Source organism: Microtus ochrogaster, chromosome 5 (assembly GCF_000317375.1).
Source record: "Microtus ochrogaster isolate Prairie Vole_2 chromosome 5, MicOch1.0, whole genome shotgun sequence".
NCBI classification, from domain to species: Eukaryota; Metazoa; Chordata; class Mammalia; order Rodentia; family Cricetidae; genus Microtus; species Microtus ochrogaster.
The window spans coordinates 68,861,927-68,883,199 of NC_022012.1; the positions used below are offsets into that span (position 1 = coordinate 68,861,927).

Sequence of the window (21,273 nt, forward strand, 5' to 3'; positions counted from 1 at the left end):
CAAAAAACAACAGAAATAAAATAAAATACTAGCCAAGAACTCAATTTGTTACCTACAGAAGCCGCTATGGTTTAAGCAAGTAAATGATACAACAAAACATGTGGTCCCACAATCATGCAAAAGCAGTGTGAGTATCAGGAAGCTCTCTGGGAAGACCAGGCACAGGCTGGATGCAGGAAAAGAGAGGCATCAGAAACACAATTTTGGACAGCATTTTTAATTTCTTCTAGGAACAAAGACAAGGCTGGGGCATGTTTCCCCAGTCAAGGTTTTGAGGATGGCAGCACTGAGAGGTAAAAGCTTGAGGCAAAAAAAACAAAGCAAACAAAACAAAAAATTACATGGAAAACACAGTGGAAAGTACCTTCTGAAGCTCTGCTTGGAGGAGCCAGAAAGGAGGATCAAGAAGGGAAGAAAACAAAGGACCAAAAGCCGGGAGGTGGTGGCACACACCATTAATCCCAGTACTTGGGAGGCAGAGGCAGGCGGATCTCTGTGAGTTCAAAGCCAGCCTTGTCTACAGGGTGAGTTCCAGGACAGCCAGAGCTGTTACTCAGAAAAATACTATCTTAAAAAACAAAGAAAAAGAGGGCTGAGCTGGTATGATAGGGCGTGCCCACAAACACACCTCCTACACATTCTAAGACTCATCACAAACCAGGCAACCAAAACACTGCCCCCCAAATCAGGAAAGCAACAGGGTGAAAAGCAGCATCCGGTGAGAAGCCCAGAGCTTACATGGAACAAGTCACTGGCCCTCTCTCAGCAGCACAAAAGCAAATGGCATTGCTATGAGGATGTGACACAGGAGTCACCAGCAGAAGTGCAAAGCAGCAGCTCCTCCAAACAAGGGTGTGAGGGAGAGGACAGGGAAGCAGGTGAGGCCACAACAGTGGGCTTCGCCAACAGCAATGTCACCTCACACTCCAGCGCTCTCTAACAACTACTCGGCTATGGAACAGCAGAAAAGATCTTAACAGGTCTCACCTTGAATGCTGGGTTATCATGCCTGCTCCTGACCGGCCATCACCCATTCGCCTTGTGTCATGGTAGCCAGGCCCCTGAGAGGGTGGGCCATGCCATTCTTTCCTTGGTCCACTTGTGTCCCGTCCATGACGTTCCACTACATGTCGTTCTTCAGGGTAGTGCTGAGGAAAGCCCAATAAAAAAGTGAGTCCGGGCCTCTTTGTCCCATGCACTAGCTCATACTGCTGTGCTTTAACGGCAGAGCAAACGAGTAGAATGTCTGAGAATGTAACAGACGGAAGGAGTGACCACACATGTACTCTGGCAGGAGCTCCTCTGGACCTTCATTTCTATGTCCACACCCACTACTACTCCAGCACTATTTGGGCACAGGAATTTCAAATGTTTGGATAGATCTAAAGAGCTCTCAATTTACACAAGAGGTCAAAAGTTAAAGGGCAGTTAGTTAAGTCGGCTATATAATCAACACATCAAACCAACTTGCAAAGAGTATACAGCAAAAGTCATCCAATTGTAGACAACTCTGCTTAGTGCTGTGACTTGGCCAGGATGCCCCATTATGGCTATATTTAGAACTAAAGACAAGAGGAGGAGTCAAGGCCTGCTGACACCTCACTTAGGCAAAGCTGTCGGCATCCACAAAGGCTTAGAGACAATGCTGGTCAAAGAACTAACAGACTAACATTGAAAACTTCGGACAGGAGAAGACTATTTTTTAAAGGGATTCTGAATGTAGGGTGCTGGTCTAGAATAATTTCTTAAATTCTACCCTAAATAGAGTATCTGCATCATGCTTAGTTTTAAGTTTGTTCAGGGTAACCAGCTTAATGGACTTGTGCAAACATTTCTCCTTATTAAGACAAATTAATACTTCAGAACCACTGAGCTGCAAACCTACTTTATAAATACGCTGGGTGAAATGATTTGCAGTGACACTCTACATGCCAAGACAGTAAGACATTTTCTGTCTAAAACAAAAAATGCTATCATTGAGGGCTGAAGTTCAGATCCTCAGAGCCCACATACAAGCTGGGTAAGAAGCTGGGAAAGTTGGCACACACCCATAATCACCACACCTGGGAAACAGAGGTAGGTGGAAGAAAAAGAAAAACTAGGTAAGAGCGGCAGCTGCCACCAGGAGAGGCAGAAGCACACGGTCCCTAGAGCAGGCTAGCTGCCATGACTAGGCAGAATTGGTGAGCTCCAAGTTCACCAAGAGACCCCGACTCAATAAATAAAGTGCAAAACAATGGAGGACACCAGTGACGCTTGCATACTCATGCCGACACCTGTGCCAAAAGATGCGATGAGACCTGGTCTGTATTCAAGGGTGTAACACAAACATAGCTCCAAATTCCATCTGGCACAGAACTTTGTTTGTTTGTTTGTTTGTTTATTTATTTATTTATTATTTTTGGTTTTTCGAGACAGGGTTTCTCTGTGGCTTTGGAGCCTGTCCTGGAACTAGCTCTGTAGACCAGGCTGGTCTCGAACTCACAGAGATCCTCCTGTCTCTGCCTCCCGAGTGCTGGGATTAAAGGCGTGCGCCACCACCGCCTGGCCTGGCATAGAACTTTAAAGAGTGTACTCCGTCAGACTAGAGATGCAGGTCAGTTGGTAGACTGCTTGCTAGCATGCACGAAACCTTGGACTGGAGTCCCAATGCCAGAGAAACCCCAGTATGTGCCTATAATCCTAGCACTCCAAAAGGTAGAGGCAGGAGGGGCAGGAACCCAAGGCCATTCTTGGCTTCACCCTCAGCTACACATAATGTTAAGAAGCCAACCTGGAATACATCTTTACAAGGAAAAAAAAAGCACATCCTTTCTATTCATGCTGCAATAACCTCACTGGTACGACAGTATTTTATCAATTATGGCACGACAGTATTTTATCAATTAAGAGAATGCTTTAAGCTAAGTGCAATTTTTACATATTTGTATCATTTATAATTTTCCTCTACTAAGCTCAACAACTTAAAAGAATATTCAAGTCAACAAAATATCAAAAGAATAAAAATTGGGATTCAAGAGATGATTCCGTGGTTAAAAGCACTAGCTGCTCTTCCAGGGGACCAAGGATCAATTCCCAGCACCCACATGGTGGCTCACAACTGGGTGTAACTCCAGTCCCAGTGGATATGATGCCCTCTTTTGGCCTCTGTGAATACTGCATGTACAGAATACATGTAGGCAAAACATTCACATACAATATATTTTATCTTTTAATTAATTTATTATCATTATTTTTCCAGACAGGGTTTCCCTATGTAGCCCTGGCTGTCCTGAACCTTGTTTTGTTCAAGCTGGGCTGACTTCAAAATCAGAGATCTGCCTGCCTCTGCCTCAGGAGTGATGAGATTAGGGGGTGCACTACCATACTTGGCTTACATAAATATTAAATAGAAAGCAATTTCAAATGATTCTACTTGTCTACTTTTTTAAAACAGAGCAGAAGCGACTTTTACTCTATACTTAATATGCTAGCGTCAGCAGTACATATACTAAAATTGGAACAGCAGAGATTAGCATGCTCCCTGCTCACAGACACAGATCAAGTTATGATGTGTTCTGTGTTTGAAAAAAGCCAAATTATCATTTGGAAGGCTCATTTAACAACTATAACTACTGTCAAAGTAGAACAAGAATTGCAATAAAAACAAAGTTTGGGGGCCAGTAAGATGGCTCAGCAGGTAAAAGAACTTGCCATGCAAAGCCTGGCCTGAGCTGGCCTCTGGACCCCATGTAAAAAGCCAGATGCGGGAGTCCACATCTCTAATCCCAGTACTCCTAGGATGGGAAACAGAGACAGGAGAATCGCCTGCAAGCTTATAGGCCAGCCAGTTTGAAACAGATTCTACCTCAACAGGGTGGGAAGAAAGAACTAATTCCCAAAATGTAGTTCTCTGACTTCTATATGTACCATGGCACATAGAGGATCCCTCTCTCCCATATACAGATATAAATTATTTTATCAGGTAAGCATGGTAGCACTTGGGAGGCTGAGGCAGTTGGATCTCTGTGAGTTCAAGGCCAGCCTGGTCTACAATCAAGTTCCAGGGCTACACAGAGAAACCCTGTCTTGAAAAAAAAAAAAGGTTTTAAGGCTAGTATTTCTTCTTCGGACAACTGATACTCATTTATAAAGCACGAACCTGAGAAACATCTGTTGCGGAAGTTGGTCTCTCAGTCATTTCAATTACCCAATCTTAGCCACAACAGAATGGTTCTCCTTATGGACACCTGTCAAGAGCATCTCCTATAGGCTGGAGAGACGGCTCAGAGGTTAAGGCACCAGCTGCTCTTCTAAAGGACCCAGTTCAATTCCCAGCAACAACATGATGGCTCATAACTGTAACTCAAGTCTCATGGGATCTGAAGCCCTCTTCTAAACTCCACAGGCACCAGACATAAGAATGGTATACACATCCATACAGAGGCTGGCAAAACACCCAAACACATAATAATGATAAACATAAATCAAACAATATAAAGAGTGAGCATTTATCTCCAGTGCTTCAGTGTCTTCAAAAGACTCAATAGGAAGCGCCCAGACACTTTTACCTGTGCTCCACTTCCTCGGTCAGAGATGACTCCTCTGTCTCCCTCTCGGCTTCCATAGCCTGAGGCACTGCTGCGATTCCCAGGGGGTGCTCCCCTCACACTGTGTCCCGAGACTTCTCTCCCAGATCGCTCTGGCCTTTCGACTCTGTTAACACAGCACAGGAATGGTCAAACCCTCATCTAAGAACACAGTACACAGTTCGCCATGAAGCAGCAGCAGCACATGACTACCTGGACTCCCGTTTGTCAGTGGACATGCTCCCTTCGCTTTTCCAGGAGGTTGGTCTAGAAGGATTGGGCCCAGCTTCTCGAGGATGTCTAGGGTGAGCAACCTCAGCTCTGTCATGAAGGATTACTGTTCTTCTTTCGTCTCTCTCCCCTCGTACCTCTCGTCTGTCTGCTTCTCTAAGTTCATTTCTTGGTGGTGGAGGCTCGTTTCTTCTGGAATCACCAAAGTTTTTGGGGTACCTTTCAAAGCTTGGCTCTTCTCTTCGGGCTGCTGGTCTTGGTTTTTTCCCTTCACTTTGACCAACAAACCGTTCTCGTCTACTAATGAGAAACAAATGCAGATCCTCAGAAGCATTTACTTACTCTATTCTCAACTTCATCGGCATGACTTACAATCATAAAACTTAGGAGAAGTTACGACAAGGCCACCAAAAAAGCTTCATTACTAACTCCAATAGTTTTCTTTTAGACAGAGCTATGTCTAGCACAAAGGTTTCTTTTCCAGGAAAAATGGTATCAATCAAGTTACTACCAGCCTGAATGTTTCACTGTTCCTGACAGCCACAGTACATCCAAAATTAGCATTCTCCACTCACACTTGTTTTTAGTTAACTTTTTAATTGGTTTTTATAAAGCAGAATCTCAAACTGCTGTGTAGCCTTGGCTGGTCTCAACTCTTCAGCCTATACCTCCCAAGGACCCCATACAATTGCAGTTAATAGGATACCTCTTCCCCACCAGTGAAAACCAAACTAACCATACAATTGGTTCTGCACCCTCAATTTTGACTCAGCACTTCTATTATTAGTATTACATTATAGAGAATCAAAGCTCTGACTAGCAAGGCTCCGGTCTCAAATGTGAGCATTTCAGTGTGTCCATTTACCTTTCAAAGGACGAGGACTGCACAGATGCAGTTTCAGGAAACCTGCTCCGCTCTCGGTGACTGAAGTCAAGGAACCTGTTCTGCTGACGATAGTCAGATCCATGGCCAAATCGTGCATCTGTATCTAGAGACAGCTTTTTATTCTCACTCCAGTAAGGATCATCTCGCCTTAAAGAAAAACGTTTGCTCATTTATACAAATTATTGTGTAATAATCAAACAGCATCCACTTGGAATCATAGACACCATATTGGAACTATGAACATAAAAGGCTCCTGAACTCAAGACAGAATAGTGAGAAACTAGGACAGGACTGCTTGATTCTGTTGTCACAAATATGAGAGGAGAAAAACGTTGAAAGGAGTGTGCCTGGATTTTGTGTGTGCACATGTAAGCGTTGTCTGGGAGCACATAGACAGCTGTGTGTGGAGGAAAGAGTTCAATGTGGGTGTCTTCCTCAGTCACTCTCCACCTTACTTTTGGAGACAGAATCTCTCACTGACCCTGAAGCTCACTAACTGAACTAATTTTTCAATTATTTGGCCAGAGAGCTCAGCGATCTGCCTGTCCCTGCCTTGTCAGTGTTAGGATTGCATAGGTGCCAGATATATAAACTCAGATATCATGCTTGCTCAGCAATCGCTCCACCCGTCTACTATCTCTCAAGCCTAAACTACCTGTTCTCACATCTCCCAATAGAAAAGACAACACCTGACATTATAAGGGATTCTCATCAGCGTTTTCAGTTACGTTCTTTCCCCGTTAAAGTGCTGGGGATGGCCCAGAGCCTGGCACATGCAAGGGAAGTAGGCCCTCCATCACTGAGCTATCCTCAGCCCTCAGCTACCGTGAACCTCATAAAGACTGCAGAGGTAAGACCTGAGCATTATACTGGGTCCTAACAGTACTGCAATCCTTTCCCTTCTATGTTAGCCAGGACCTTTGATTCTAGAGCAAGTGTGTTCTAATTCTCTAACCCTAGCTCATTAAGAACAAGATAGCAAGCGAGATCACTAAGAAAGAAAGGAAGTACTACCTATGATCTACATCACGTGGGCGTTTCAAAGAATTCCTTTTTTCTTGTTCATAACGGAGCTGCTGCTGTTGCCTTCTGAGTTCTTCTCTCTCTCGAGCAATCCGTTCAGCTTCCTTACGCCGTTCCTTCAGATATACAGGAATGAACCAAATACAAAGTAAAGACATAAGGTAAGTGTGCATCTGGGTTAAGAAACCAATCTAGAGAAGCACCAGGCAGAGCACACAACTGGGACAAATACATTAGATTTTAATCACCTAGACTAAAGCTACTGTTGGGTGACATTAAAATAGCAGGGGTTGAGTGGTAGAAACTGGTGAGCATTTGGGGGGAGGTCAGATTTAGTTTAATAAATTGACTTAAACAAAAGCACCTAGCAGGAATGAGAGAATTGGGTTCTTAATACATATGGAAAGAAGTAAGTGTCATAAGCCCTGAGTGGCAACTATGCAGAGAGGCATTATTTCCTTCCAGCCCTGGGAATGATTCCCATAAGTAAGGAAGTACTCGTCATTTTCTAAGTCTGGGGTGGTGACAGAGCCTGGATTATAACTACTCTGGACTCAGTCCTATGCTCATACTATAGGCTGCCATTACACTGCAGAGCTACAGGTTACTCGCAGTCAATAACAAGGTCTCTCTTGAGTGTACTTTTACGAGTGCCTAATTCATTACCCGACAGGGACACTTCAGTGATCATTCTCATCTAGAGGAGCTTTACAGCAAGTAAAGCAAACTGGAGGGCAAAAATCACAGGGTTTGCAAAGGTGAGTTGTTCAAGATGAAAAGATGTTCTGACTGCACCTGTTCAATACGAATGCGTTCCCTTTCCAAGCGTTCGCGTTCCATTCTCTCTCTCTCTAGTTTTTGCCTTTCAATTTCTAGGCGCTCTCTCTCTCTCTGTAAGCGTTCCCGTTCTTCCCGTTCACGAATTATTCTAATGCGTTCACGCTCTCGACGCTCTCTTTCTGCAATCTCTCTTCGTCTAACAAAAATCAGTATTTAGAAATACTTAAATTATGCTAGCGCTGTGTGAAAAATAAGAGCTTTGATTTGAATCACTTTCCTTGTGATTGGCAATTTTAAATTTCACATTAATCTTAGTAATTTAAATGTAATTGGAAAGAACGCAAAATAAAACTTTAAACATATTCCAGTCTTATCACTTATTTATAAGTGTCAACTAAGCAGCTAAATTTTACACACTATTTGCCTTTTAGATGATTTTGTTAAATAAAAATTCCACCATAGTAAAAACCCAATAATTAGCATTTTAAAAATGTATATAAATGGTATAAAACTACAATTTTTTCTTTTGGCTTTTTGTGATAGGGTGTCACTATGTAATCCTGGCTGGCCTCAAACTCAGTATGTAGACCCAGCTGGCCTTGAACTTATAGTAAACCTCTTGTCTCTGCATCCAAGTACTGAGATTATAGGTACAATTTTCTACTATCTACCACATATCCTTATCTCCTTAAATAACGTATATACTTCATTCTGATGGTTTGGAATTATAATCACAAACACAATTATAGCAAATGTTATATAATAGAATGGTGCCCTTAGGGGTCACTATGGCTCTACACTGGCTTCTAATACACAGTTCCAGGGAACATACTTTTGAGCCAGAGACAATTCAGTACAAACATATACTAGACCTTGCACAGTGCTTCTTCATTTCCTGACACTCAGGTAATCCACTTTTACATTTTTGCCCACTTGTGTATTTGCCTGTAGCAATTCAGCATTCTTAATGGGTCAGTACTATTCCCATAAAAACTGATGTGGCATTTTAAATGAACACAGCAGTCAATGGGCTGTTACTACCATACAGTGGGTGAAGACCAAGAAATTCTACAACACTTGATGATGCATGAACTGTCAACAGTTTTACAGACCGAAGAATGTGCTCCACAGAGCCAAGAATATCTGACGCTTTTGAACCCTTTCCTATGTCACAGAGGACAGCCATGCCCTTGAGAAAAAGATAGCCTAATTTAACTGTTTTCATAAATGCTAGGCTTATTTGCTTTAGCACAGATGTATATATTAAATTTTTCAATAACACAACTCAAAATTTATCTTTTTTTAAAGGGGGGAATTGAATTTTGTTGAGGGTTTTACCAAGAGTCATTACCATTTCAGAAATCACATCAAAATGCCTATACTTCTCCTGTTACATGACTCACCAATACGACACACAGAATTGGTCTGCATCTGCAACTTTCATACTCAGTGAGTCTAATAGGATACAAACATCTGTCTAGTTCAATGTATCTTCTACACATCTAAATATTTATATTTGGAATATATGTATTTGTTACAAATCACTTTTATTTCACTTTAATATTACTGCTAAATCATCACCTTTTTCTTTTTTTAATTACAGGCAGACGACTTTCTCCCCAGGAGTATGAAGAAGGCACACCTCAACAGATTATTTTAAAGGGTCACTGGGCTGGGTGCAGTGGTGCAAGTCTGTTATAGGTCAGCAGGAGACTGAAGCACAAGGATCCCTTGAGCTCAGGAGTAGATGGTAAGTCTGAGCAACAAGGGAGACTTTAAAAACCCAATAGGCAGGGTTTGACAGGTCTGAGAGCCACTGTCCTAATAGCTCCCCACTTCATTTTTTCCCAGACCTAAAAGCTAGAGTTTATGGAGGTGAGTTTTGCAAGAATCATTTCCTTTAGCCACACACAGGCAAAGGTTGTATTCCTAAGCTACAGCTTTTGAAGTTCCTAACATCTGAGACTGAGTAGCTGAAGTTCCACAAGTGATCCCTGTGCTGGATAGGTCTAATAGATTAAAAACACACTAGGAGATCTTTCATGTGGCACCCAAAAATGGGTACGTAGATACGATCTCATGTTGGTTTTCTGACACTGACACTAAAAATGGAAGCATTTTTCTTGTGGTTTCTGATCAACTTTAATGAGGAGTAGGGACTGCATTAAAGCTCACAGAGCAACTCAGCCTTCACTTGGGTACTAACTTGGGTACCTGCAGGTTTTCACCCTGTGATAGCAGTTAACACTGTAGCTTACTCTGATACTATCTGGAATTATCTTGTGCTTTAAGACATGATTTTTACGGCAGCATCTTTGGAATAGAGGAAAGAGCACTGGACTTGGAGTCAGACTTGGATCTGAGTCCCGACTCTGCCACATGGCATTGCAAGAGTCATGGAGCCTCTCCAGGCCTCTGTATTTTAGTATTAGATAGCGGGCTTAAGTAACTGTACAGATTTGAATTGGAGATAACAGATTAAAATAATTTTACAAGCTATAAAGTGTTGTGCAAATTTAAGAAATCATTAGGTCATACCTTTACTTCCTGAGAATGACAGTCTTCTGGGGGACACAACCTCTAGCAGGCTGGACTATAGCTAAAGGCGCACATTACAGACAGCAGTCAAAAATGCTCCTCCTACCTTCTGAGTTCCACAGCTCGCCTCAGTCTTTCAAAACGAACTAAATGTTCTCTCAATCTTTGTTCCTTCATCTTTTCAAAAGGTAAGATCTCTTTCCTTCTGTAGTCTTTGTCTCTTTTTTTATCTAGGCTAGTCCTCTCCTTTTCTTTGCTTCTCCCATGAGCCTACAAAAGAAAAACCGTAGGAGAACATGAAGTTAAAATAATCTAAGGTCATGTGTTTTGGTTTTCATTGGTCATTTAAAAAGTTCAGATGAGGAGACCTGAGAGGTAGCTCAGAGGTTCCGTGGTTAGAGGTGCTCACTGCGCTTGCAGAGGGCCCAGGTTTGGTTCCTGGCGCCACAAAGCAGCTCACAGCTGCTGGAACTCTAGTTCTAGGGGATGTAACACCTTCTTCTACTCTCTCTCTGTTTGTGTGTGTGTGTGTGTGTGTGTGTGTGTGTTAGAGGGGTGGCGTCCTGCATCTGTGAGGTACACAAAAGTTCATGCAAACTTATACACACACATAAAAAAAAATAAATCAATAAAACACTTCCTAAAGTTCAAACAGCTAGTAATATTTCCTTTTTAAAAACTTAACTTGAATTATGTCTTTCAAAGTGGTTTGGAGATAACAGCTTTATCTTTTGGAAGCAGACTTACTTTTTCATATCGGCTCCGTCTTGATGGCCTACTATGATCTCCCTTAGTTTGGTTTACTATCACCATATGTCCTGGACTCTTTGAACCTAAAAAAGAGAAATACTTTAAACAAACAAAATATCATTGAAAAGGAGCATAAATAAATTTTAATTTTCAACTTCTAGAATAAAAAAAACCTATTCTACTTAAATGCAAAAAATCAAATTATTTAATCCATTAATAAATACTTTGAAAGGACACCAAAAGATCCTAATTCAGTAAGATACTGAACATCAGTGTCCACTGCTCACATTTTCGCTCTTTTGTTCTGTTTTGCTCCATTTCAAACCCATATCAGTTTGGACTTAAGGATTCAGTCAGGGAACTTGATTAGAATAATAATACCTTGTAGTAGGGAAGAAGACAGCTGGTCTATAAAACCCCCTTTTCTACTATAGGCTCTATCAACATTTGAAAAATAGTCCCTTCTAAAATACAAAACAAGCAGTGGACACAGTGGACCGAGAGACTGTGACGTACTTATCCGTTTCTTTTCCTCACTCTTTTTCATCGATTCTGAAGCCTGGCCACTTGAACCATTGTCGTTCTTCTCATCTTTCTCTATTTTCTTAGTGTCTTTGTTCTCTTTTTTTTCCGATTTCTCAGACGACCTTTTCTCTTCTTTTTTGATAGATGCCTGTGTCCTGACCATATCATCCAAGACAAGAAAACAGAATAACTACTTTGTTGTGGTATAAGAAGTCTGCTTATCAGAAAGCAGTCTTAGTCTAGTAGCTGTCAATCACCCTTACTTGGCACTCCTATCACTGGTATTCTTTTTATCACCAGTACTTCTTGAACTACTCTTTTCATCATTTTCTTTCTTCATTTCTTTCTTAGAAGGATCACCTTTCACCTGAAAAGTTTAAACAAATGTTTTTAAAATTCATAATTCATAAGCTTTTTCTTAAAGTTGCATTATCTAAATGGTGCTGAGCTGGGCATAGCCACACATGCCTGTAATTCTAGCACTTGTGAGGTAGGTACAGGGTGACTGTAAGTTTGGGGATGGTCTTGGCAGGTTTGGAACTCACTACACAGCCCATAACAGTCTTGATTTTTCTGCCTCTGCCTCCCAAGTCCTAGAATTACAGCCATGTATCACCATTCATGACAGAGACATTTTTAGCCTGAGACTACAGGTTGACTCTTCTTCTCAGAAATACTTGGACCAAGACTGTTTCACATTTTAGGTTTCAGATATCTGCATCTACTTTCCCTATTGATTTGGATTTACAAGTACCATACCTACTTTCCTTGCTGAGCATTTTAACTGAAAACTTTCAAAAGAATGAAATTCAAAATTTTTGACCACTAATAACACTCAAAAAGTTTTAGATTTTGGATTTTTTTAGATCAGTCCTCTTCTTAATCTCCCTTTTTATAAACAGGTGGTCACACTTACTTTCTCCACAGAAATCAGTTGTCCGTGTAGCTCTGTACGATGGAGATGTGCAATGCATCTGGACACTTCTGTGCTTGAGGACATAGTTACAATGCCATAGCATTTTGCCCCAGGACTTCGAGCATTTGTAACTACCTTTGCACTTAAAACCTGTAAAATTAGATTATACTTCAGAATGTCATAGCTGTATAACCCTACAGCAATCAGACTCAGCACTAAGACCATTCACATGAAAAGGCAGTGAAGATGCACTCTGGTGGGATTCTGTCCTCTCATTTCTATGACCAGCACCTACTTTGATAATGTGTACTTCAAATACTCAAGGGAATTATTTATCTAATTCTCTACCCAAATATACAGCACAAACAAGCTTCATAAAATAAATAGTGCAAAATTATAAACGAAAAGAAATTGGATTTGAACCAGTTTTCTCACCATGGATATACCCTGAATCTCTTAAGAGAAAATTATGGACATGTCTGAAGACAGTTTACAGAAGTCTTGAATCTCTCCTTTGAGTGACTTAAATTTCAAAATCAAGCAAAGAGAAAAGAAAAAGCCGCGATTAAAATGCCTTTAATCCCAGAGGCAGGTGAATCTCTGTAAACTGGAAGCCAGCCTAGTCTACAAAGCAAGTTCCAGGAAAGCTAGGGGTATACAGAGAAACCCCATTGAGAGAAAGAGGAGTGGGGAGGGAAGGCAGGCAAAATATAGTTTAAGATTAGGTCACAAAACCTGTAAGGTAATCAGTAGCTAACTGACAATTTCAATACTAGAGAATGGTAGAAGAACGAAAAGAAAAGCAGAGCTAATCCAGGGCTGAAGAGAGAACAAAGACATAACGGCAGGAGGCAGAAAGGGAACCTGGGAAAGCTACAGAGAAACCCTGTCTCGAAAAACCAAAAAAAAAAAAAAAGAAAGAAAAGAAAAGCTGCTTTGTCCTACAGAAACTTGACCCCAGTCTTGCCATCATGTACATGGTATTCTCATGCCAACACTGAAGTACTGTTTTGCGTCTCTAAAAGCACACAATATATGCCACAGTTGATTACAGGACTATCACTCTGATAACCAATACTGGTTACTAATTTAACGAACATTTAAAACCTACCATGTATACACAAAATAGGGTAAGAACTCTACCCTCAAAGAGCTAACAGCAGAGCAAGTTAAAAAAAAGCAGGATGTGTATCTGGAGGATGGAAGTGTAAGAAGTCACTTTCCAAGCAGGACGAAGCACAGCACTAGCTGTTGACTGAGTGTTCTGTGACTGCTCTCTGCCGTGAGGGAGCCCAGTCACAGCACAAACCCTTCTAATGAATCAACTCACATATCTTCACAGCACTTAAGAGACTTCTTATTTCACTGTTTTCACACACGCGTGTCAGCGCACACATACACACACGTACACCATTAATGTAACAAAAACCCCGTTTTAATGACTTTAGAAGCTTTTACTTCTTCAAATACAAAGTCGTTTAGGCAAAGCAGGTTCTTGCAGGTGTCAGAAACGCTGAGAATCGTGGTCCCATGATCAGCAATAAAACACAGCAAGTTTTACATTTCTCTAGTTCATGGCTAAGACCCTCCACAACAGAATATGTTTCCTCTGCAGTTCACATCCTTTACTACCTAATTCCAGCTACTTCTATTTTCAGAATGACCAAACAGTCTCAGCATCTTCTAGATCCTTTGCATCATGATAAATAAAATACAGTTCTTGGTGCAAATGAGTATAGACTTGGAACTCAAGTTATAATCCAAGGCTCAGGGATACAAAAATATAGACTATAGGTCTAAAGAGATGGCTCAGCTTTTGGGAGCACTTGTTGCTCTCACAGAGGACCCAAGTTCGATTCACAGCATCCACATAGCAGCTCACAACTTTTTCACGTCCAGTTTCATAGACCTCTTCTGATCTCCAGAGGAATCAGGCACACACCTGGTGCACAGACACATTGAAAGCAAAACACTCATACACGTGAAATAAATCTAAATTTCTAAGTAAATAAATAATAAAGTAAATATAAGTAAATCTAAAAACTTAAAAAGTGTAACATATATCTACATAATTATTTTGAATACTAAAAAAAATAAAAGGTAAGAAGAATGTACCTTTCCATATTTGCCAAAGAGGTTCTTCAAATCAGCAGCTTTGGTATTAGAAGACAATCCACTGACCCAGATATTCTTGGTTGAGCTTCCACTGCTACCTCCAGCACTGCCCGTGCTCCCTAGGATGGATTTAACACCAGAAGCTTAAGTGCTTGCAGTGACTTACAAGGCTCATAGGCTTCCATTATAAAATCCTTTCTCATTTAAATTTTGATAGCCTAACACCACAATATCTAAAATCTTAGAAGCTTACCATTATAAAAATCAATCAGAGCAGTGAAAGAAATCTGAATGTTCATACACTCCCTGTTACATGAGTTCTAAACAAGTAAAAATTCCACTAAATCGCGGACATTTTCCAGCAAATGCTAACCACCTGTCCTCACACCATTACAATGAACTGGGGTGTCTGGAAGCAGGCCTGTGGCAACAAGCAGATCCAGTGTTGGATATCTGCCATGGACCCTGAAGGGTCTGAGAAGTGGGAATGAAAACAGGGTGATCCAGAGTTGGGAACAAACATTCTCATAATTCACCTTCATTTTCTTTTTTGAGGTAGGTTTTCTCTGTGTAGTTCTGGCTGACCTGAAAGTCAATATGTAGACCAGACTGACCTCAAATTCAGAAATGTGCCTGCCTCTGCCTCCCAAATGTTGGGATTAAAGGTGTGCATCGCTACACACAGGCACCTTCATTTTCTACTAAAGAAAGGTTAGAAGAAAATGGGAATTATATGTAGTTGGATAACTTAAGACCTAAATCAGAAACAATCTTCTAAAACAATCATTAGAAGATTAGATACCTTAAAATAACTTGAACTAGGGAAATTATCATAGCTTATTTCTGAATGGCCTTCATACAGATATGCCTTCACACACACAAGCATATGAAGCACAAAGCTAGTTAGTGTCCACAGTGTTTTCTTCCTTTAGGGTTATGATGCAAAAAAAACTTTCTAAGATGTTATGCACATATACAAGAAACAGAAAAAGTAAACATTTCAGAATTGCTTTAAAGTCACATGAGATAAATGCCAACCTCTGAAAAGCTGTGCAGTGAAGGCTTTTAGGGAGAATCAATACAAATGACTCAGTTAATGCTTTTCCTATTCTTGAGGGTAGTCATCAAAATGTTTTACTGTATGACATGCAACTTAGAAATTTGTGTAGCTACACATCACTAGCAATATGTAATTATAGGAAAAAGCTTTAAATAACAGGAAAGAAAGTACCACTTAATCAAAATGACTGAATTTCTCAATTTAAAGGATAAACCTTTTCTTATCCATTAACCCAAACTATAGAGGTCAGGGGTATTACCGTTACAGTTACTGAATCAAGTCAATCATTATGTCCAACTATGAAACACACCAATATAAGACAAACCAAAGCAATATGCCAGGTGGTGGTGGTACAGACCTTAACTCCCTGCACTTGGGAAGCAGAGGCTGGCAACCTCTGAATTCAAGGCCAGCCTGGTCTACAAAGCAAGTTCCAAAATAGCCAGGTTGTTACACAAAGAAACCCCATCTCAAAAAAACAAACCAAACCAAACCAAACGCATAGCAATGCATGAAATCCTTATGATACCCAGGAAGATCTGAAGATTTAGCAGTACACAAGAGCAGTGTATGTTCCTTTACATTGCTTTCTGAGAAAACAAATGCTCCTCAAGCCATCATAGCAGAAGTACAAGATGAAGCCATATTGCTCATGGGCACAAGATAACCAGCTAGCTCCGAATGACAAGAAATAATAATAAGCCCCCTAGGGGAGCATGGGGAGATATGCTCAAGGAACAACAAACACTTGCATAAAAATTCTTATGTAACATACAACAATGTACAATTATGAAATCAATATATAATGAAAAAATTTAAATTGTTCCTCAGATCTTACAGGAATTGAATATAAAATTATTTCCCTACATAAAGACAACCATCAACACAAAATAAGTCAAATTAGGAAATGAACTCTGAAACAATTAAATACTACTATATACTTGCTGTGTTAACGTAAGTATATACTAATTTAAAGAATGAAGTGCTACCAAATGTTAGATTGTCTTTCTTCTAAATAGTAGATTCCACAAATATATTTATGATACAAGTTTCTTCCCAGACAGAACAGGGAAATGGACATGGTCATGTCTAACATTTCAAACTCACTGCAACTAAAACCACTCCAGTCTCTCATGCTCATATGAGTTTACAAAGTAACTCGAGGACAGAGTTTTAATGTCAGGGTTTACTGTAATTCTTTAATGCCACCAGTTAAAGCTTATCAGAACTTCTATCTTATCAACAAAGTTCAGAAGACTAAATGTTGAAGGAAGCACAGACAATTAACACTTTTGTTGGGAAGTGTGTGATGTTACCATGAAATAAATAGAAAAAATATCGTTACCTTTGTCATCTTTAGATGATGTCTTGCTGTCTTTAGATTCCTTTGAAGAGCTAAAGAGGCAAATCACCAGAGAAAATTGAAAACAAAAAACAAAACAAAACCGAACAGCTTGATATTGACAGCATTGCAAACACGGGTTCTACTCATACACACGAATAACTCCAAAGGCCTATAATAGGCTACTTGAACAAATGGCTCCCTTAGGATTCTTGCACTGATTTTGCCCAAGATGCCTGAAGATCTAGATTTTCTGACAATTCTATTCAGTGGATATATGGCCATCTTCTCCAGATTTCAGGACTGGGACTTGACTTCATTTTGTGTTCTTAGAACTGATAGTTGCTCATTAACCACCATCACAAGGGTTTTAAAAAATGAAACACAAAAATTGTCAATTTGAAAAAAAAAACCAAAAAAACAAAAACCAAAAAACATAAAAATAACCAAAAAATAAAAAAATAAAAAAACAAATATATGCTGAAAATTCGACAATGCACTCAGTAGGACACACTGCATATCATGAAGATCTTGAATGTTTTTAAGTAACTTATGACGGTCAAAAATATTCTAGGCAGGATCATAAGACACTAATTATTGTACATGGTCTTGAAGCCACCCCCTTAATGTAGCGTGATCTTATTGAATGCTGGAATTTCAGTATCGTAAAGAACTGACATAGAAAAACAAACCTCTTTGCTTGACCAGAGGCCCCTGTAGACGAGGGCCCTTTCTTCAAAGTATCCTTTTCTTTGTCTCCAGATTCTGCTTTCTTAGAACTTTCTCTGGCTTCCTTCTCGACAGGATCACCCTTCACGGAGTCTTCCTTCTTACCATCTTTATGGTTCGGATTCATCTCATAATCCTTGGTTTCCTTCTCCGGACTCTGTGCAATGGCGTCCTGCCCATCTTTTGGCTTACTTGCTTCAGAATCTGTAATTTTCACATTTTTACCTGTTTCTAGGAGGTCATCACCATCAAAATCCAGAGTGATGGCATCTTCAGCCTGGATTGTGACCGAGATGTTGTCATCCTCAGCTTCTTTCCCAGTCGCATTAGCTTCCATCTCTTCATGAGCTGTGTGATCAGCCTCAGCTAGGCTCCCTTCTGAAGGAAGAGGTTTAGATACTTCTTGTGTGCCATCACCAGAACCTGCTATATCTAAGAGGATTTAACAGGAATAAATATGGCAAAACAAGAAGTTTAAACAATTTCACATTCATAAGCTAGAATAGGACCTAGAAAATATAAAGCCAGTCATTAGCACTGATGGAGGGGTTAGGGGGAACACAAGGGATTAACTAACATACACAATCCTTTACCTAAGATCACTATTCTTCAGGGGAAAAAATGATCTCTACATACAAACATCAAAACAACAACAGTGAGAAGATGGATCCATTCTCAAGATGAGGTTCTTCATTTCTGCTTATAAGTTAATGGTATTGGAATTGTTTTCCTCCATGGTAGAATGGCAGATGTGCAGGTTTGTTATTTAATGTTCGGCTCATCTTGGAATTTAATCCTTATCACCTTGGGAGCTCCTTGGTGACTTCTTGGAAGGTCACAGTCTGAGGACATTGGTCTTCAGAGTATCTCCAAGCCCCATCTTTTTCACTCTTCAATCCCTGGGTAGTCCAGAATCGAATGTAAAACTGCTATGGAAGACTCCGAAGATGCTCCTCCATGTCATCTAGGAGAGTGGCTGCTTGCTATCCGCGTCCTGTCCAGGGGGTCTACATTGACTGTTTGCATAGGTATCTTGCATTCCCACAGAGTGAAAGGCCTCAGGTATGTGAGATTTTTCAGTCAGTTGCTTTATTTCATCATTGCTTCTGGGCTTTTTATTCTGCCTCACTGAGGAGCCTGCTCCATGTCCTGTCTAGTCCAAGTAGGACAATGTGTCTTCTGTTCGAGAACTCAACCTCATAGTGAGCATATGTATTGCTACTGTTGTCCCTGTGATTGCATTGGATAAGATAGTTCTCCCAAGCCACTACACATGTCAGAAAATCACATGAAAGTTGCTCTAAAGAAGCATACAAAGCCAGTTTCCTGGTCATTCACCATTCTTAGGACTGGTGTAGAATTCACTGAGTCATAAACTAGACTCCAATAAGCACGTATGAGTTACTGCAGTGTCAGTCCTAAAGACAGAAATCTACTTACCGTATGCTAAAAGTTATTTTTAAAATAAAACAATCTACAGTGAAAAAATGGTATCATTTACTACAGTAACTGATATGTACTATTAAGTCAGAACATATCTTGTGTTCAAAAGAAAATAAAAACCAATTGAAAAATTAAAAGGCTAATTTAATTCACTAAATTGATAATTTAAAAATAAACTATTTTAAAATAAGATTTCAAATAAAGAATGTTTATTTTCATATACTTTGTTTTTCTAAATGTCTATAAATTTGAAGCTCTACTTAGCATCAAACATACCTTTCTCATTTTCTTCTTCCTCACCATCCTGAAAGTCAAAGAATAATCAAATGTAAAATAAACTCATGGAGAACTACATTTTAATAATCACAAAATCAGTCAAATTAAACTGGTGGGTAATTTAAAAATATTGATTAGAGATACGCATCACACACAAATATATTCCAATCAGAACTCAGACCCACTTAAAACTACAGAGCACCCTCTGCTATGTACAATTCTACAAAATAAGAAGCAAATAGCTCATTAAGGGTTATCATTTCATTAAACAAAACTAGTTAACATAATCCAAACCTTACTTGAACCATAGAGCTGTCAATAAAGAGACTGACATGATTATTTTATGTCACTCAGTTCATACTTTTTTAAGAAATCTTTTTTATATTAATTAAGTGGGGGAGGGAAATGAGAATGCCATGACCCACATGATTTAAGATCTGCAATGGATTGAATGCATGATAAAGAAATAAAGAAAACAAAACCCTGCTTTTTCTCCATACTTCAACACTGGAAGGGGATGACTATCAGGAGTCAATTCCAAATTACTTTCTTTAAAAATATCTGTTAAATGAGCTCAAAGTCATCACAAATACATAGCAAATGGCCAATTTAAAAATAGTATTTGTGCTACAGGCAATCAAAGCAAAGAACATAATCGGGGCTGAGATATGGCTCAGAAACTAAGAGCACTGACTGTTCTTCCAGAGGTCCTGAGTTCAATGCCCAGCAACCACATGATGGCTCACAACCATCTATAATGAGATCTGGTGCCCTCTACTGGCCTGCAGGGATACATGCAGGCAGATGCTGTATACATGATTAATAAATAAATCTTTAAAATAAAAAAAGATCCAAAATAAAAAAAAAGCATAACCACTTAAAAGACATTATTTAATAAAATATTTGATATTTCCCAAAATTAACTATGTGGTAACTTCAAAACAGAAAGATATCAATAAAATGATGTTTTTCTTGGAGGAGGAATTTTTGTCTTTTTAAGGAAAAATAACTTATTGAAAGGGCAGGGTGTTTGGCAGTTACTACATTACTGCCTGCAGTCAGGAAAAAATCTTTCGTTATTAAGAAAACACTACAAAGATTACTGAGGTAGTTGTTCCAATATAAACTCTCCCAACATAAGCCACAGAAAAGTGAGAGAGTCTCAAAAGATGTTTCCATGAACATCTTGGTCACACAACTTCTTTTTTTCTTTGGTTTTTCAAGACAAGGTTTCTCTGAAGCTTTGGAGCCTGTCCTGGAACTAGCTCTTGTAGACCAGGCTGGCCTCAAACTCACAGAGATCAACCTGCCTCTACCTCCCAAGTGCTGAGATTAAAGGCGTGTGCCACCACCGCCCGACGGTCACACAACTCTTAAAAGACACGCTGTGCAGATACAGATGAATAAGCTGGGAAGCTGGGAAATTTCCCACTAGCAAAGCCTTAAAGTACTGCTTCTCAAACACCAGTGTACAACAGAAGCCTGGAAGAGCTTGTCAATCAGGCTGCCGGCACCAGTCCCACAGCTTCTGATTCTGCAGGTCTGAAACAGGGCTGAAGGATGTGCGCCACTTAACATGTTTCCAGGTGATTTTGATGTTGCAGGTCCAGGAAGGACCCAACCAACTCCTCCTGTCTAGCAGTGAAAGAAGATTTCATACAAAACTTTCAATTCAAGTCAAAATGAACTTTTTACCACGGATAACAACCATAACATTGTGTCTATGTGCATGAACAAGAGTGTGTTGGTACACGTGCACATAGCAGCCAGGTCAATGACAAGTGTCTGTCCTCTACAGTCCTCCAACTTGTTTGTTTCTTAATGAGATAGGGTCTCTCAATGAACCCAGAGCTAGAACCCAGTTAGCTAGATTGGCTGGCCAGAGAGCTCCAAGGATCTTCCTGTCTCATCCTGTCATCCCTACCTCACCTCGCCAGAGTTACAGTGTGCATCACAACAGGCTTTTACACAGACGCTAGGGATCTGAACTAAATCAACAACAACATAAATGCTATCAGTCTACAATATCAAACCTATTGGTCTGTGTACCAATATTGCATACTATGATTTCTTTTCAGTTGTGAAGTTTAA

The 21,273-nt window shown here is 40.0% G+C and overlaps 1 protein-coding gene across 4 annotated transcripts in view; it reads right to left on the reverse strand.

The window, feature by feature from the left end:
* Positions 1–21,273, reverse strand: part of Sltm (SAFB like transcription modulator) — a 48,173-nt gene that overhangs the window by 2,473 nt on the left and 24,427 nt on the right. The window contains exons 6-20 of one of the 4 annotated variants that reach the window (XM_005347666.2): positions 19,183–19,210; positions 17,427–17,841; positions 16,738–16,787; positions 14,333–14,451; positions 12,218–12,367; positions 11,565–11,668; positions 11,293–11,456; positions 10,774–10,859; positions 10,133–10,296; positions 7,504–7,684; positions 6,700–6,824; positions 5,665–5,832; positions 4,782–5,096; positions 4,551–4,695; positions 988–1,148 (exon numbers count right to left, since the gene is read on the reverse strand). In XM_005347666.2, coding sequence (XP_005347723.1) covers positions 988–1,148; positions 4,551–4,695; positions 4,782–5,096; positions 5,665–5,832; positions 6,700–6,824; positions 7,504–7,684; positions 10,133–10,296; positions 10,774–10,859; positions 11,293–11,456; positions 11,565–11,668; positions 12,218–12,367; positions 14,333–14,451; positions 16,738–16,787; positions 17,427–17,841; positions 19,183–19,210 — 2,375 coding nt within the window. Of the gene's footprint in view, positions 1–987; positions 1,149–4,550; positions 4,696–4,781; positions 5,100–5,664; positions 5,833–6,699; positions 6,825–7,503; positions 7,685–10,132; positions 10,297–10,773; positions 10,860–11,292; positions 11,457–11,564; positions 11,669–12,217; positions 12,368–14,332; positions 14,452–16,737; positions 16,788–17,426; positions 17,896–19,182; positions 19,211–21,273 lie in introns of all 4 variants that reach the window. The other 3 variants (XM_005347665.2, XM_013346407.2, XM_013346409.2) reach the window with 3 other exon arrangements.